At 39.9% G+C, this 18,613-nt stretch overlaps 1 protein-coding gene across 1 annotated transcript in view; it reads left to right on the top strand.

The window, feature by feature from the left end:
- The window catches only part of COL4A5 (collagen type IV alpha 5 chain), a 108,554-nt gene that overhangs the window by 59,384 nt on the left and 30,557 nt on the right, over positions 1-18,613 (top strand). Inside the window, exons 21-32 of the mRNA XM_072123987.1 lie at positions 216-299; positions 4,758-4,850; positions 5,891-5,961; positions 6,175-6,366; positions 8,284-8,452; positions 10,601-10,693; positions 10,886-10,990; positions 11,166-11,263; positions 11,395-11,545; positions 11,983-12,096; positions 17,631-17,798; positions 18,116-18,205. Coding sequence (XP_071980088.1) covers positions 216-299; positions 4,758-4,850; positions 5,891-5,961; positions 6,175-6,366; positions 8,284-8,452; positions 10,601-10,693; positions 10,886-10,990; positions 11,166-11,263; positions 11,395-11,545; positions 11,983-12,096; positions 17,631-17,798; positions 18,116-18,205 — 1,428 coding nt within the window. The remainder of the gene's footprint in view (positions 1-215; positions 300-4,757; positions 4,851-5,890; positions 5,962-6,174; positions 6,367-8,283; positions 8,453-10,600; positions 10,694-10,885; positions 10,991-11,165; positions 11,264-11,394; positions 11,546-11,982; positions 12,097-17,630; positions 17,799-18,115; positions 18,206-18,613) is intronic.

Genomic DNA, 18,613 nt, shown 5'->3' with positions numbered 1-18,613 from the left:
CAAAAATATCTACATTTCAGTTTTTTTCTGTCAAGATGGGGTGCAAAGTGTACATTAATGAGCCAAAAAATAACCTTTTTGATCTTACTGGCTGAAATGAAATGAAGAGTGAAAAATTTAAAGGGGTCTGAATACTTTCCATACCCACTGTACATTACATCAACTGTTATTTGTGGTAAACTCAATTAAAAAAATGTGTTATTTTCTGTATTCAGTTGGAGAAGTATGCTCGCCAGGAGAACCGGGCCTTCCAGGCCTACCAGGTGATCCAGGTCTATTTGGAGAAAGAGGGCAAAAAGGTAATTGCAATGGAAATTATCTGTAATGCTTTTAAAAGTATACACCATAAGTATAACTTTTCATCTAAATATGTCTACGTACGCAGTTATTCCATTTTTTAAAAAAAATCAAATATTTCTTTATTTATTTTCAATTTTAAGAACATACAAACAATAAAAGAAAAACAAATCCCCCTCCCCCCACCCCCATCCCAGCCAGGGCTATACATTATTTATGGTATATTCAGCATGTATCCCTTACACTCTTAGGTCGCCACGCAGGGCTATAAAGGATTAGCACATAAATGCAATAAGCATTACACTGTACAATAAGACATATGTTGAATAAACACTTAAGGCATCACCATATCTCGCCTATTGGCCTATATTAATTTGTAACAGCCTTTCCCTTAGTAATTCTGCTGATACTACTCCAGGTGTATCCAGCCATGGACCCCATAGCTTTTCATATTTGCCTTCTGTCTTCCTTTTTTTGTATATAGCCCTCTCATTTATTAACATCCCTTCTACCTTCTGAAGAAATTTGTCCTTTGTAGGGGGAATCGGTTGAATCCACCTTGCTGCAATTGATTTCCTGGCCATATATAATAGTCTCCCAGCTGCAATCTTGCCTAGGTGTTCAAGGGTAACATAATCATTACAGCCTAACACACATGTAAGGACATTCCTGGAGACCGAGATCGTATATGCCCTATCTATCAGTTCCTGCATTTTCGCCCAAAACTCGTATAACAGGGCAGTTCCATAATATATGTGCCATATCTGCAATTTCTTTAGAGCACTTTGGGCATGATGCGTTTGAGCGCACCCCAATATCATATAAAATTGTTGGCGTTCTGTATACCCTATGAACTATATACAATTGTGAAAGTCTATTTGCTTCTCCCAATGAGATTGCTGGTATAACCTCTAAAATATTATTCCATTGATTATCCGTCATGGGACCCACATCCCTCTCCCATTTGGCCCGAGCGGGGCTGTGAAAACCATCTAGAAATATACACAACAGAAGCTGATACAGGAGAGAGATGAGTCCTGAGGAATGCCCCTCCTTAACAATATTCTGAAGCAGAAGGTCCCTCTTATATAACAGAGGCCCCACTTTAGTCTGGGCTTCAAAGGCATGTTTCAGTTGAAGATACCTAAAAAAATCATGGCTATGAGCTGGAATAGTTTCCTGTAGCTGCTGAAATGTCTTAATGTGGGAGTCACCTACCAATTGTGCAAGTGTAAGCAACCCCATCCCTTCCCAAAAAGGTGCACACTCCAACGACTGGAACTCAACCAATCCAGGATTGTCCCACAAAGGCATGTACTCAGTGTAACCAGTTAGTCCCCTAATCTGCTTAACCTTACCCCATACTTTATGGACCATAAGCAGTGTTCAGTTCCATTCTACCGAGTTTGAATTTCCCAGCTTCCAGTGCTTGTAGTAGATTCTGAACTTTTAAGTGATGCTTAATTATCATGTTGGGCTGTCTCAGTTACTCCCCATCCTTTAAGATGCTGTGCCTGTGCCGCTAAATAGTATATCCAGGGATTGGGCAGTGCTAATCCCCCCTCTATTTAAGATTGCTGTAGCGTTTCCAGCCGTATTCTAGGATGGCCTTTATTCCATATTAATTCTCTAAACAGAGCGTTTATCTTATGGAATCTAGAAAGCGGGCAACCATATCGGAGCATTATGTAGAAGATATAGGAGCTGAGTCATTAATACCATTTTGATAAGGTTCAAACGTCCAATGACAGAAAACGGTAATTTGCACCATGCTTTAATCTTAACTTTAATAGGATCCAGTCGTGGGGTAAGGTTAAGCTCCTCAAAATCTGATGGGCATGCCGACACTCTTACACCTAAATACTTAAAGGACACCTGTCATCAGGTCTGTGTCACTTGTCCTGTCACTACTACCTGTTGGAGCAGCTCACATGGATCCATCCCAGCCTTTATCTAGTTATTTCATACATTATTCATTGTAAAATCATCTATTCTTTACCATATAAATGAGGCTGGTCACATGGTCAGAGGCAGTGATGTTACCCCTGTTACTCCTCCCCTCTCCTCCCCCTGCTCATGTCTGTGTGCAATGTATAGTAAAGCATAGTTAGTGTATCTGCTGACATGCTGCATCCTCCTAATACACAGGTGAGAGACACAGACATCAGCCACACATGAATCTGACATGTTCTGCTATAACATGGCTGCCTGGAGCTGCTGTATCTCCTGCCATCTACTGCCATTATAGCCGACTTATGCCAATTTATCAAAAGGCCAGACATAGCCCCAAATTGATCTAAGAGACGCATGGCTGTTGCCAGAGAGGTCTCTGTATCCCTCAAAAACAATAATGCATCATCGGCGTATAACATCGACCTTATTATGTATTTGGCCATACCGAAAACCCTTGATCTCTGGTGAGTTACATATCGCTGCCACCAGAGGCTTAATAGCTATGGCAAAAAGCAATGGAGACAGGGGGCAACCCTGTCTCGTGCCACAGAATAGCGGAAATGGTTCAGATAATGCACCGTTTGCCCTAATCCGAGCCCTTGGAGCCGAGTTCAACACTTTGATCCATGCAATAAATTTAGGCCCAAACCCCATGGCCTCCATAGTATGCCACAGAAATATCCACTCTACACTATCAAACGCTTTGGCAGCGTCCAGCATTAAAATAGCTCTTCTGCCTACATTATCCGATGGGACCTGTAAGAAAAAGTCTCCTGATATAAATAGAGGTGGATTTCTGAGGCATAAAACCAGTTTGATCTTCATTTATAATAGATGTAATAACTTTAATTAAACGACTGGCCATAGCCTTAGCAAGTAGCTTTACGTCTGAAGTTAACAACGAAATGGGTCTGTACGAATCCGCCATCAAAGGATCTTTGCCCTCTTTTGGCAACACTACTTTAACTGGTTCGCGACCGCCCGCCGTGTATTCACGGCGGCGGTCGCGTCGCGCTGCATGGAGAGGGCTCACGGGCTGAGCCCTCTCCATAGCCGGTAAGTCTTTGCTGCATATTGCAGCAAAGGCTTACCGGTAACATCCGCGATCGGTGCTAGCACCGATCGCGGGTGTTTTTACAGCGTGGGCTGCCGGCAAAGCTGCCGGCAGCCTCAAACAGATAGCGGCGCATGGGCGCCGCCATCTTACCTGGGATCGCCGCTCCCCGTGACGTCATCGGGGGGCGGCGATCCGTCTCCATGGTAGCCTCGGGTCTTCCGAAGACCCGAGGCTATTTCGTTTTAACCCCTTCATTACAATGTGCTGATAGCACATTGTAATGAATGAGGAAGAAAATCCCCATATACTGCCATACTGTAGTATGGCAGTATATGATAGGATCGATCAGACAACCTAGGGTTAAAGTACCCTAGGGAGTCTGAAAAATAGTATAAATAAAAATAAAAAAAAGTTTAAAAAAAAAAAATTATAATAAAAAAACCTAAAATTTCAAATCACCCCCCTTTCCCTAGAACTGACATAAATATAAATAAACAGTAAAAATCATAAACACATCAGGTATCGACGCGTCCGAAAATGCCCGATCTATCAAAATATGATAACGGTTTTTCAATGCGTTTAACCCCGTAACGGAAAATAGCGCCCAAAGTCGAAAATGGCACTTTTTTGCCATTTTGAAAAATCTAAAAAAATCTATAAAAAGTTATCAAAAGGTCGTACAGTCCTAAAAATGATATCATTGAAAATATTATCAAATTTTGCAAAAAATGACACCACGCACAGCTCCGTACACCAAAGTATAAATAAGTTATTAGCGCCAGTAGTTGGCAAAATCAAAAAAAAAAAATTTGTACAGGAGGTTTTAATTTTTGTAAATGTATGAAAACATTATAAAACCTATACAAATTTGGTATCCCCTTAATCGTACCGACCCAAAGAATAAAGTAGACATGTCATTTGGGGCGCTCAGTGAAAGACGTAATATCCAAGCCCACAAGAAAATGGCGCAAATGTGTTTTTTCACCATTTTCATTGCATTTGGAATTTTTTTCCCGCTTCCGAGTACATGGCATGGAATATTTAATACCATCATTATGAAGTGCAATTTGTTACGCAGAAAACAAGCCGTCACACAGCTCTTTACGTGTAAAAATAAAAAAGTTATAGATTTTTGAAGGTGGGGAGTGAAAAATGGACATGAAAAAACAGGAAAGGGCCCGGTCCTTAACCGGTTAATAGCTTCCTGCATAGATGGAGGGAGCAAACCTTTTACAAAAGCGTCCTGAAATACTTCAAGCCGTTGAGGGAGAAGGGCCTCCCCATACTGCTTCTATATCTCGGCTGGCAAGCCGTCTACCCCAGGGGCCTTATCATTCGCCATTCCTCCCACTGCTTCTTCTAACTCCTCTAAAACGAGGGGCTGCTCCAACATGTCCCTGTCTTCTGTAGATAACCAGTTATTCCATTTTAATATGTTTTATGTGTTCAGGTGACAAGGGAGATACCTGCTTCAACTGCTTTGGGAATGAAATTCAAGGTCAAAAAGGAGAACCCGGCCCATCTGGACCCCCTGGGAACCCAGGTAAGTGAGAAGTTTTTATTCTAGTAAAACCAGGAGAAGGAGGGGGTATTTAGTTTTTTGAGTCTCCCTTATGCCTAACTCCCACTCTGAATGGCAGAGCAAGAAGTCTTTTGCTCCCTGGCTTTACATTGTGGAACATGTCATAATGGGGACCCCTATCAGTTACTTGTTTTGCTTTATGGATTAATCAGCCCCTGACTAGCAGTGGCGCGGGTGCTTCTTAAATACACGTGCAAGCAGTTTTATATGAAAGAACGTGCAAAGTCTGCCAGAAAACTGGGCAAAGACCTTAGTAAATGTGCCCTGTTATAGGTAAGTTATCAGAGCTGAGAGTGTCATTTTGTTTTATATCCATCTCATAGATCTCATCATCTCTGATATGTCTCATATCACTTTTTCTGTGTCAGATACTAGTAAATGTTCAGAAGCTAAATAAAAGTGTACATAAACTCTGTACCTAAGCACATTGTCAGCCCACAGCATCTCAAAGCACAGAGGAATTATGAAATGTCTGATTGGAGAGTCCCCGATCACACTCTGGAATATTACACTAACCATCACAGAGTTATAGGATCTAAAACAGCAATAAAACTGAGTAAAATTGTAAAGTAAGGGGGTTAAAAATTATCTTTATTGTGTAAACATTACTTGAGAACTTTCTATTACCGGCAAACCCCTTTAAATCTCTGGCACCTCCTATAGGAAAGTTGCCTTTTATCAACAAGGGGTGTTTGGCCAAGGACAGATTAAGAGTATGCACTTTGACACTTTAAAGGCTAGCTGAAACAATTTGCGGAACACATTCATTCAAAGAGGAGAAACCAGGTGGCTTTGTCCAAAGTCATAGACCACCGGCGTATGTATTTATGTATGAATTCGATTTAATCATCAATTGATCCTGTTCTACTAGATTTCCAGTTCTTGACTGTTTTGTTTGTTTATGATATGGTCATGACCCCTCTCCCCCAATAATGTCTCCATTTGGCTTTGCTTGCATTTGTGTTGTGGTTGTGTTCACACTTTTAATTTCTCCTATATAGGATTGCCTGGTTATCCTGGACCAAAAGGTGACCCTGGTCTTCCGGGTTTGTTGGGCCCTCCTGGACCATCAGTAAGTCTTAAATAGGCTCTAGTTTATATCTATAAGTCAAAAACACATGATCGCAAAGCTAAGCAGCAGCATGTTAAAGACGAATATTATATATCTTGTAAAGGGATCAGCAATAGAACTTTTTTAGCAGAGATACAAAATTTAATAGGCAGAACTTTATCTAAAAACTCCTGTGTGATAAGTATATAATGTCTGTATATCTGTGCCACACAGGGATTCCCTGGTACACCGGGTAGCCCTGGGTTTCCTGGCCCTAAAGGAGATCCTGGCGATGTTGTTGCACTACCTGGACTGAAAGGAGATAAAGGTGACCCTGGATTCCCAGGTCCTGCAGGAAGCCCTGGCTTTGATGGACGGCCTGGAAGAGATGGAACTCCGGGGATTCCTGGGCCTAAAGGGGAGCCGGTATGTATGTGTATTAATAGATGCCATATTTTGAGTGTAGCCCAAAACTGTTCCTATGCACAATCTGTCCACTCTCCTGTCAGAATGTATTGGAACAAAACCCATAAAAAAAGGATAATCATATATGCAAGAAAAACACATGGACGCCATGAAGGCCCTGGACATCAATGACCGAAAAACACATTGGGGCAGATTTATCAAGCTGTCTGAATTTCAGAATATTTCTAGTTGCCCATGGCAACCAATCAAAGCTCCCCTTTAAAATATTCATGAGCACTGGTAAAATGAAAGCTGAGCTGTGATTGGTTGCCAACTAGAAATATTCTGACTTTCAGACAGCTTGATAAATCTGCCCCATTATGTCAAACTTGGAGACTGGGGGTTTCAGGGGTTGTGCTCTATTCATGAATAAACAACCAATGAGACATGCAGCAGTAGAAAAAGTGAATGGCACTCACCTTTATTTGTTTGCTTCTTTCTTCAAATTTATTTAGACATATTCACATAAAAGCATTACATGGTGGAGGGAGGACAAAAACAACACCTCACACTGCAGTTGTTTGGAGGCGAATAAAGTACAGAGTCGCGAAATGGCCGTTCCTCCCACACACATGAGGTGTTGTTTTTGTCCCTCCCTCCGCTTTTATGTGAATAATTTGAAGAAAGAAACAAAAAATAGGGGTGAGTGCCATTCACTTTTTCTATTCCTGCAAAAAAAAGGATAATGGTTATGCCAAATTGCAATTTTTTTATATTTTTTCAGAAGGCATAAAATAAGAAAGGAACAGTACAGATATGCTTTAGTTTTTACATTTTATGGGGGATAATTTACTATGTCAGAAGAGCTGGCACGTCCCCTTTAAGAATAATGACATTTCCTGTATGTGAAGTTGCAATATGTGTAAACCCTATACATAAGCTCTGTTGAGAATTATTCTTACTATTTCTGAGCAATTAATTCCTGGAAAAACAATTCCTTAGTGTAAGTCTACACGGCGCTAGCTCTTCATATCTCCTGGAATGAATTCTGTAACAAGGGATATGGAAAAGAATTATATTTAAAATGAGGATTTTGTTGACTAAAATGCATTAATGAAACATTCTGGTTGATTGATGTTAAGCAGGTATTGTCATAGTGCCAAACGATATATATATGTCAAGTCCCCAGTGTTTAATTATTTGCTATCAAAGTAGATATTTCTAAGGCAGATACATATGTACCATGTTAAAGTATGGGGTGCAAGCTTTACTGGCAAGCGACACACATTATACAAAACACCAGCATTGATAAACCTCCATGTAAATGTTTTCATTTCAATATAAACCAAAGTGTTCGTAGATTTGTTGATGACATCTCTATGACTTGACAAACCTCCTTATACATCTTAACAGGGTGTTTCTTGTGTATGGAAATCTGCAAGCTTATTCAGATGTCCAAAGTTTAGACGGTCTTCAGGTAGATTTGCTGCTGAAATCTTAGTGAATGTACAATCATCCCCTGCATGTGAATAGGGTCTGCAGGCCAGTCAATGTAATTCTGCTCTGTGTAAGCATCAAACAACTTGATTGCTGTCAGCATTGATGCGCTATATGTGCCGTGGTCACCACTGAGGACTTGTGATTGGTAATTACTTCTCTGCGATCCTAAATCCTATCCCTGATCCAAATTATCTTTATTCTTCTCCTCCCAATAAGGGTGCATTGACAGCTTCCGCTTGCAATGCATTTTGAAACAGTTGGTACTAGTTACAGATATCCTGCGCTCCAGAGGAAATGCAAATGCGATCAACACAAGCCCCCATTGAACTGGGGAAAGCCTGACCCACAAACCCCAGAATATTGCATTGCATATGTCAATCATATATCATATGACTTTTTGTTTTCCATTTTTGATTACTTTTTTTTGTTTTGTTTTAGGGTGGCCTTTCTACTAAAGGTGAACGTGGCCCATCAGGTGAAGCTGGCCTACCTGGACTTCCAGGTGATAGAGGTCCCTTGGGTCCTCCTGGTTTTGGTCCACCTGGTCCTGCTGGCGAGAAAGGAGTTCAAGGCGTTCCTGGTCGTCAGGGAGCACCTGGAGCTCCAGGTAACTATATCATCGTAGAGAAGACTGTAGACTCTTGTAGACTTGTTATGCCCAAATAATCCAGTCTTACTTATGTTCACTCGACATCGTCTCTGCCAACTAGATTCAAGTTTTTATGGTACAGAAAAAAAAATATTTGAACTCTTCTGTACATCTATTCTCAAAAATGGGTTTGGGTTTTTTGCACCACTGCCAGTAAATAGAATGAAGGAAGGTGGTCATTTATAAATTGCCACTGCTGTGCCTACTGGAAGGTAAATGGAGATGCATGCTCAGTATTTTAATTGCCGATTGTCCATATAATACTGTGCATGGATGTGCTGGTTCTGTTAGGTCACTTTCAGTCCCTAAAATACAAACTGTATGACTGTGATGCTAGAATTCCTTCCTTCCTTGTATGTAGCATAGTAAAAACATGTATACAGCTTGTGACAGTAGTCCTGTAGGGCCTTAGGGTGAAGGGCTCTGTGTAAGCCCTCATACACATGAAGGTGAGGAAAACAACAGCTCTGTGTGTCATCGGAGTGTGTGGTCCAGTCATAGTAGAAAAGAGTGTCTAAACTGCAAACACGAGCAAGAACAGGACCTGCTCTGAATTTTGCAGCCATGTGACCAAGCTGCCATACGTCCCCATACAACATTTATGACCATGTAGCCTAAATTAGGTACTCTCTCTATGATAGCTATAGGCTTGATAATGGAGACAGTACTTATAATACAAGATAAAATACAAGACCCGTGGAGGTCCCAAAGTAGTGTTTATAAATACTCTGTATTACATGTATAGACAAAACAATTATGTGTCTGAAATGCATGTGCCACCACTAAGTATTATTAAATCATATAAAGAAGAAGCCCAAGAATGGAATAAGATAAATATTAGCTTGAAATAACGAGACAATATGCATTAAATAAGTGTTTATAAATTGTTCTCAACTAATTCAATAATTGAAGGTAAAATAAAACATCTGGTCTTGATGGACAGATCTACTGTCTTTTTGCATGTAGCTGTCAATACTTTTTTCTGCCTAAATATTGTTAGTGTTGCAGCTGCCAGCGCACAGGGTAACGTTAATTGGCATTTTACTTGTCTTCATTAAGTGGTTTGATATTGATTGTGACTGCCATCTGCCGCACTGTCACTGCCAGCTCTTATGTTATGGGAGTCTCTGCATATTTGGTCTTTGAATGAAGAGACAATAAGGTATACTCTTTGATATCAGCAAGAATGACATGTGATTGGGTTACAAACACTCAATAGAGAAAATTGTGTATATACAGTGTGAATGAGAAAATGGAAAATATGACTCTGTTACTCAGATGCCTACTTTGATGTTTCTCCTTGAACAGAATATATGTTTCTCCAGAATATAGAACATAGAATATAGAGAAAATGTCTCTGGTGTAAAAATTCTGTAAAGGGTTTTTTTTATTAACTACATTATTTTCCCCCATCCACATAATAAGTAATTACTGTCTGACTAAAAATGTCCAAATGATAGGACTCCATACACCTCATTGAAACTTATAGAGCAAAGAACTAACTTTTTGACAATAGCTCTATTGCTTTCTATGTGACTTTCAGGATTAGGAAGCCCTTTCCAGTATATGGCATCTAAAGGGGACCTGTTAATCCCCATTCTGCAAATCCACAGTGTTTCCATCAGTCAGACCTCATGATTCCCCTGATTCCTCAGCACAATTTCATCCAAGGATAACCTGTACATGCAATTAATATGTTCTTCCTGTGTGTGTTTTTTTGGTGACTTTTGGTTAATGACTTATTCAAACAGCTAAATACAGAAGGATGAATACATACATTCCATGAATAGCTATAAACAGGCGGTCTCCTACTTAAGAACACCCGACTTACAGAGATTCTAAAGTTGTTCATCCTGCGTTACCATCAAGTTCCTGTGTTGTTTGCTATTTTTCTAGTTTCCTTCCATACTGTCACCATTGTTTTTGGAGTAGGGAGTTTTTGGATAATGAGCCCCATTGGGGTCAGAGAGTGATATCTATAGAGCACTGTAGAATAAGTTACTGCTTTAGAAGCAATATAAAGAATGGAACAAGATTTGTAATATCATACTTTCAACTTTCATTGAATTAGTCAAGTAATCAAAGCTTTGTTCATTAATTTTCTAGGTGTTAAAGGACCCCCTGGCCAAACGGTAACAGAGAAAGGTGCTAGAGGTCCTCCAGGCCCCCCAGGTGGCCTTGGTCCACCAGGAGTACCAGGTGAGAGTCTTAGATGTTATTCAATAAATGCCTAAAAATGTTATATGTTTATGCAATTTGCAACACCATCTATGCACAATTAGGATTGTTATGCTGTGATCGCTGTCACTTGTGCACCCTGATATGCCATTAGCTTATATATGCTTATATTGATCTTTGCTGAGTAAATTGAGTTACTGTCTTTGTTCTTAGGTGAACCGGGACAACCAGGACAACCTGGACTTCCAGGCCTTACAGGAATGAAAGGAGATCCTGGGTCTCCTGGAATTGGACTTCCAGGATCCGCTGGTCCCAAAGGTATGCACTAAAAATTTGTATAAGTTTAGATGAATAAACATGGCATCTTTGTTAATTTGCTCTAATAAAAAAGTATGGCGTTAAAAAAAAATGTTCTGCTGCCATATGAATATTCAGTGACTGTACATATATTGTATCTTTTGCGTGAGCTAAGAAAACCTGTGTTGTTTTTCAGGGTTCCCTGGTCCTCCTGGACCACCAGGACCACCAGGTGCATCAGGAAAGCCAGGATTAGATGGTACACCCGGACAGCCAGGTTTCCCAGGATCAAAGGTAGAGAGTGTGAATTTGTGCATAGTAAATTTTTGCAAAGGAACGTAATTTATAATTGTAAATTATGCAGATATCTCTTGTTTGTTTAGGATTTAGAATATTTGCATTGTAATACTTTTTTTAAATAAAAGGGTGAACCTGGATTTGGATTACCGGGACCTCAAGGGCCACCAGGTTCTCCTGGATTTAAAGGATCTCAAGGACCAAAAGGAGATTCTGGCTTTCCAGGAATGCCAGGGGCTCCAGGAAGAGCAGGATTTGATGGAACTCCTGGACCAAAAGGTATGGAGTAAAAGTTGGATTATTCCTGTGGAAGAAGAGTAGTGAGCGATAAGTAAAGAGTACAAATCTATCTATATGTCACGAGGCAGCCCATTGGGCTCTAGAAAGAGGGCACAACTTGTTTCATAGTTGGTAAGAACTGTAGTGATCCCCTCTAAACAGCTATAGCCAATGGACCCTGTTCATCTGAAGAACTGATAAATGTACAGAGAGAGTATGGACCTTTTACTTTTCTCCTGCACAGCGGTGTCCATGGGCATTGTGGTTTAGGCAAACACCCTGAAGGAGCCTACAGTACATATCGTATGTAAGAAAACCAATTAAAAAGTTTTACAGTATTAAAAAAAATTTGAAATTTTATAAATCCATGGCCATACCCATATAGATAAAACAATATCCTACAAAATAAATTGTTAATTATAACATTTTTTTTATAGGTGACTCTGGTCAGAATGGACTTCCTGGCCCGCCAGGCCCACCTGGTCTTCCAGGTACTGGTAGCCAAGGTCCTCCTGGCCCTGCAGGACTTCCTGGTCCAGCCGGCCCTCCAGGTAAGACGAATATTCTCCCTGGTGAGAAGTAATTTCAGCCATAGCACCATGCACATGTTAGAAAAGTGAAAGGAACTTTGTATTTCTGCTATTGTAGTGTTATTGTACTTTACAGAGATTATACCCCTAATATAAACACAATTGTTAGTTTCGATTCCATTTCTTTATTCCATAATGGAATCCAATGTAAATTTAAAGGGGCAATGTCACCTTGTATTAAAATACCGTAATGAATACTTATATGTTTGTTCCAGGTGGTATACTTGCTATGGGGTCCTTAAAGATAAATGTAATGAAAAATATATTTATTCTATCCTTTGGATGGTAAATGCACCAAAACTCTGCAGGGTGCCCTCTATGAAGAAATGCAATCTTAGGAAATAGATGTCTTATATACGACTCTTTACTGTCCAGGGTGGTAAAACCTGGCACTTTAATGATTTTTGATCTTTGCTCCTAGTATCATGTTGGATGATAGAAATGTATCCATATGTAAAGTATTTGAACTATATACAGGATATGTAAATATATATAATAACTTCTGATACCTGCCTCAGGTGACAGGCCCCTTTAAAATGCTTATTTAATGACCGAGCTGTATGTAGTATAAATATGGTGTAATCTACAGCAACCAATGATGAATCATCTCTCAGCACTTTACTATACTTATAGAAAGCAGAAAACAAGATGGTCTCTGTAGTGATCACTGTATTTCTACTGGCTCGGCCCCGTTATTAAATAAGCTTTTCTTCTTATTGCACCTGTTATGTTTACTAATGTACACCGAAAACCATGTCTATAGGTTTGCTTCACTGCTGTTAACTGAGCACTTTTCAGGAACCACCTTATATTTGCTTGCCACCACCTGTATTAAAGGCCACAGCACCCTGTGTATAAGATGCTTGCACCGTGTCTCACGATACTTTGGCTTGAAGAACACTTACGTGATGACTGCGCACTAAATACACATACATCGTGCATTCACTGCCTGGATGAGCGCGACAAGCTATGTGAATGATTTCTACTAACTGCATGCTGACCATTTATTCTAATGCACGGTTAACATATCACTCCTTTCTTTCTCTATTGTATTAATAAAAACTCTGCCATCTTGGTTTTATATATATTAGAGTATAGAGCCATGTCTAAAAAGACTTAAAGAGACATTAGAGTGATTTCCTTTTATTCTGCACCAGTAGTGGATGTATGGCCTGGCTATGTTGTAAGTAACTTCCAATTGGTGGAACTAGATAGATGGTTATCTTTCATCATAATTGATATGATTACATTCTCTGGTTCCATGGCTACCGGTAGCAGTACCTAGAGTTTTCTTTACCTTTTTGTGTAACTTGCTTGTAGAGGCGCCTTTACCTGTGATGGAGGAGGGGTAGGCTTAGGCTACACTCATATCTAAATTTTTAGAGACGTTAAGCATATATGCCAGGAAAGCAGATGGATGTCTCACTTTTGTCTCTTATTGCTCAGTATACATCCCATCCTGCAGGAAACACTAGAAACATTTTTTCCATCCTGCTTCCTGCTGTGGAGAGCCATTTACAAATGGTCATAGGAAGCCATAATAGCCTATGGGGGACAGATGCAACTGTATGGAATCCATCCCCGGCCACTGCTGAGTATATGCTGTCATTGTTTTTCCAGGTGATGTCATTGTCCATATAAAGACAGTTACATCACTCAGGAGCCTCTCCTGCTCCATCTTCCAAGGGGGAGGAGCCAAAGCAGACATAGACACATACAGTGGGATACATTGTAAACCTCCATTGTAAGGCCTTCTTTAACCTCTTAACAATCTGCACCGTATATGTATGCTGCAGAGCGCCTGACACTGTATGCAGAGGGATCACAGGGTGAGCCCACGTCATACAGAGATGGGGTATGCTGCGTATTGCTAGCAGCGATCGCATGGATTAACCCTTTCATTCCCAACCACTGCGTTTTAAAAACCACTCGTTGCAACCACGCTCCCTGTGACATCATTAGGGAGCGCTGATTGGTTACCATGACAGCCTCGGGTAAGACCTGAGGCTGCATGGCTTGAGCAGATTCGTTAAAGTGTGAATTAAAAAAAAAAAGTAATGAAAAAAATAAAAATTTCAAATCACCCCCCCTTTTCCTAGAACTGATATTAAACGAAATAAACAGTAAAAATATGGTAGGTATATATAAAACGGGTGAACTCCGTAACAGAACATAGCACCCAAATGTCCACTTTACACCAGCTTACATCACATAAAATTTTTTGTAAAATGCAATCAAAAGATTGCACAATCCTTAAAGTGGTAGCAGTGAAAACGGCAGCTCATCTTGCAAAAAATGACATCTTACACAGCTCCGTACACCGAAGTACTTAGCTTTATGTAGCAGAATCTACCACAGGTGCTAAATGCTGCCAATAAACATGTCTGATCTTATTTAGGAAATCTCCCACTTAATTTAATACTGGGAAATGAAAAAAGGCAAAAAATGTAAAAAGTTGAAAGATGGCAGTGTTTTTAGACATCTGTTTCTCTATATCACCTACTAATATTGTTTCCATGCATGTATCATCTTGCTAGGTTTTGTAAATGACAAATATTTATCTTGCAGTCATTATTATTAGTGTACAGTATAAGGACTAGGGTACAGCATAGGTATTCAAGACATGTCATTGTATATTTATCAGTGCTATAGATGGGAAAGTCTTACATAGTGGGGTTACAGAAGATCAAAACAGGAAGAAATTCAGACTGGTAATGACTATATAGTGGTTATCTTGCTATAATATGCCACTTGTATTAGATTACCTATAATGAAGTATGTCCATAATACTGACTGATAAACCATACACAGTACGAGTGTCCTGATGTCACCTGAGACATGAGAGCTAATATAATATTATAATACTGTATTTACATCAATTATATTTTGCACAAGTAGGAGCAGTAGCAGACACTCAATAAAACCTTTAAGTCAAACAAAACTAAAAAGAGAACTCTTTACGGTTATCCTTTTAATATGATAACCCTGCTCATATTTGTTAGGGTTCTTGTATACAAGGGTTACATTTACTGTTGTATTTTATACAGATTTTGCTCTTTATTAATTTTTTTAAAATTTCCCATTCTTTAATTAACTATTAGTCTTTTTTCTAACCTGTGTGTGCTTAATTTTTTTTTTATCTTAACCTAACTTCTTCCTGACTACATTATTTGCAACTCACTTCTGCTTGATGCCTCCTGATGATCCTAAACCTGCTGACTTGTGACCAAGGTTCTCCAGGTACTGTGGTTGCTCCTCCGGTCCAGGCTCATTCTGTGTCCATTCTCCAATAGCCCATTTACAAAAAGAAGACTGACTTCTGTCAGTCTGTTGAATAAACTGCTGTACTGCTGTACTAATGCTGTTTCTCGCACAACAAAAAACATTGACTTAAAAATATTCATATTTTGTATATTATTTGACATTTTGTTCAGTGTTATATGCTTATATAATAATGTCTTGTGGATCACAATGATGGCCATACACATTTAGATCCAAACACACCAACTCCAGGACAGACCAACCTATGTAGCACATCTCATGGGCATGTTTAATGTCAAGATGCCCCATCCTTTTATTCAATTTAAGTATGGTCACCTTAAGTCAGGCGTGAAGATTAACTTTTGATATATAACTCTCAGTTGCCGTCAATTTACCTTTTTATGAACATGACATTTAACGTTAACCTTCGAATTTCATAATGATAGAAGTAATGCGGGTAGACTAACCTCTTCCTGTCTTTCCCCTCAAGCTGGTTCATATTTAGACTGCCAACAGTTTCCATGATGCTTTGTGTTCTCTCCATATTTAATTTAGAAGTAAATTCAGAGAGATTCCTACTCTAAAATCTATCCTATATATATAGAACTTTTGAAGTGACTAGTCTGGCCACTTTAATCACACGGAGGAGCACTGAGCATGTAATAAGAAATATAAACCAGCAGTGAAACAGTTGCATAACGTTTCTGTTCTATGTGAGCACTAAGGGTTTACAGCTTCCCTGCATAGTGGAAAGTGTCTGGATAGCATAGAATGGAAGAGGGTTCCTGCAGAGAAAGTTCAGCAGAATCACAGAGTGGCATGGAGGGACTTTCTCATAGGGAATGAGAGATCTTTTACCTCACTATTATGTGTAGGATACCTCTGCATCCACAGATCTGCATCACACACAGCTCTCCTGCTGGCTAAACATGAGTATCACATGACCCCCCCCCCCTCCTCCCTCTAGAGTGAGCAGAAGACCCCCCCCCCCTCTATCTATATCCTTTGAGTAAACAGGTTATGGTCTCACAGATATACAGTAAGCAGCACAGCCAGAGGATATAGTTACTGCAGTATGAGTCTAAACAAAGTAGGATAGCAAAGAAACTGCTGGATTTAGTTCAATGAAATAGGAAAAGTTGTTTTACATGCCAAGAATTATTGATTGGGATAATAATTTCGTAGTTGCACTTCAAAAAAAATATTTTACATTCATACCTACATATGTACAGGGTAAACAATAAAGTCATGTTCAATTAATGTATATTTCCTTAAAGGGAATCTACCACCATGGATCTACCTATAAAGGTAGATCGGGTGGTAGGTGCGTCTGTAGGACTTGAACTTTAAGGGCTAATCCTCACGTCCCTGCAATCTTTTGATAACTTTTATTTTGCTAATATGTACATTTTCTAAAGAGGCTACTGGGGCGTGGAGTAGCCGGAGCTGAGGCTACACAGAGTGGCTACTCCACGCCACAGAAGCCTCTTTGATCCTCCTACGATATAACTACGGCGCTCTGCTCCTCATAGCTGCGCTTCCTTGTCTGCGAAGCCTGTCGTCTGCGCAGCTGCTCGGTCACTGCTCCAAAGCCGGCGCTGCTGTGCAGACGGCAGGCTTTGCATGCGAGGGCGCACAGCTATGAGGAGCTGCTCTCCAAAGTTATATGGTAGGGGGATCAAAGAGGCTACTAGGGCGGGGAGTAGCCGCACCGTATAGCCTCCGCTCTGTCTACTCCACGTCCCAGTAGCCTCTTTAGAAAATCTACATACTAGCAAAATATGTTATCAAAAGAGAGCAGGGCTTCTTAAAAGGGCTCACGTCCTACAGATGCACCTACCACCCGATCTACCTTTATAGGTAGATCCGTGGTGGTAGGTTCCCTTTAAACCTATTTTTAGCATTTTGTTACAATATGTCTTATTCCTTGGCAGGATCATCATTACTTTTTGGGTCCATAAAATTTTGAACTGCATCAGTGGTTTATTTAGCTACTAGCAACACAGAGATAAAAAGGAAATGAATGACTTATGAATGAATGCATATGGCACAGATACTGCACAGTCCGGGCATTACAATAGTTTGTGCAATATTGAGACTTTTTTCTTCCCAAAGCCAATATTTTCTTCTCTGATATAGAATTTGACAAAAGAAGAAGTAAAATTTTAGTAAGTGACCACTATGCTACTTGCTACTTTTATTTCCTGTATGTAACATATTACTTTGTAATATAGGGTTTTCGGGTATTCCTGGTGACAAGGGCGATCCTGGTCCACCAGGATTCGACATTCCTGGCCCACAGGGAGATCGTGGTAATCCTGGTTTTCCAGGAGAACGGGGATTTCCAGGTCCTCCAGGGCCACCTGGGTTCCCAGGCCGTGATGGAGTACCGGGGACTAAGGGTAAGCAAAGACTTAATTTTTAAAGTTTTTCTTAATATTTTAGGTTGCTAATTATTTAACGCTTACCTGTGGCTGAAATATACAGTGACTAGTTTACCATAGCATTAAAATAATATAATTGGGTAAAATCTGAAAGATTTAAGACCTCTTTGACTCCACATTTACACATTCAATTACTAATTCAAAACATAGAAATTATATGCTTGGAACAGACTATTACAATATGTGGTTATTTTAGTGATACAGACTGTTTAAACGTAAGATATCTACAGCCGTATCCTCATCATCTATAATTATTATGTTAATGTTGACTGTAGGTACAAAAGGGGACATGGGAGTTATGGGACCACCCGGACCAAGTGGACCTCCTGGTAATCCTGGCAGCCCTGGGTTTCCTGGCGCCAAAGGTAATTTACAATCAAATTTCAATTCCCTGCTTTATTACACACCAAACATTGTTTATATCCATGGTGCATAAAATTGGCGACTGTCAAGATGTAGGATACACCAGAGTACAAATAAAAGTAGAAAAAGGGGCAACCATGAGGATCTGAATGACTTTCACGGAAGTCAAACTGTTAAGTAAGGGTCTGAGCATCTGTAAAATGGAAGACCTTGTAGAGTGTTCCAGGTATACAGTGGTTAGCTCCCACTTAAAACTAACCCAAAGAAGAACTGGTAAAGCAGCTACAGGTTCATAGGAGCAAAAGGCTCAATAATGCTTATGATCCAAAGATTAAAATTGCACCTCAGATTTTTCTGAGGTTTATTTACAGCTGGGATGAGGGACTTGATTTTAGTAAAGACTTTGGCTT

The sequence above is a fragment of the Engystomops pustulosus genome, chromosome 9, assembly GCF_040894005.1.
Source record: "Engystomops pustulosus chromosome 9, aEngPut4.maternal, whole genome shotgun sequence".
NCBI lineage: Eukaryota > Metazoa > Chordata > Amphibia > Anura > Leptodactylidae > Engystomops > Engystomops pustulosus.
Note: the sequence above shows the minus strand (reverse complement) of the source record. Positions and strands in the feature narration are given on the sequence as shown.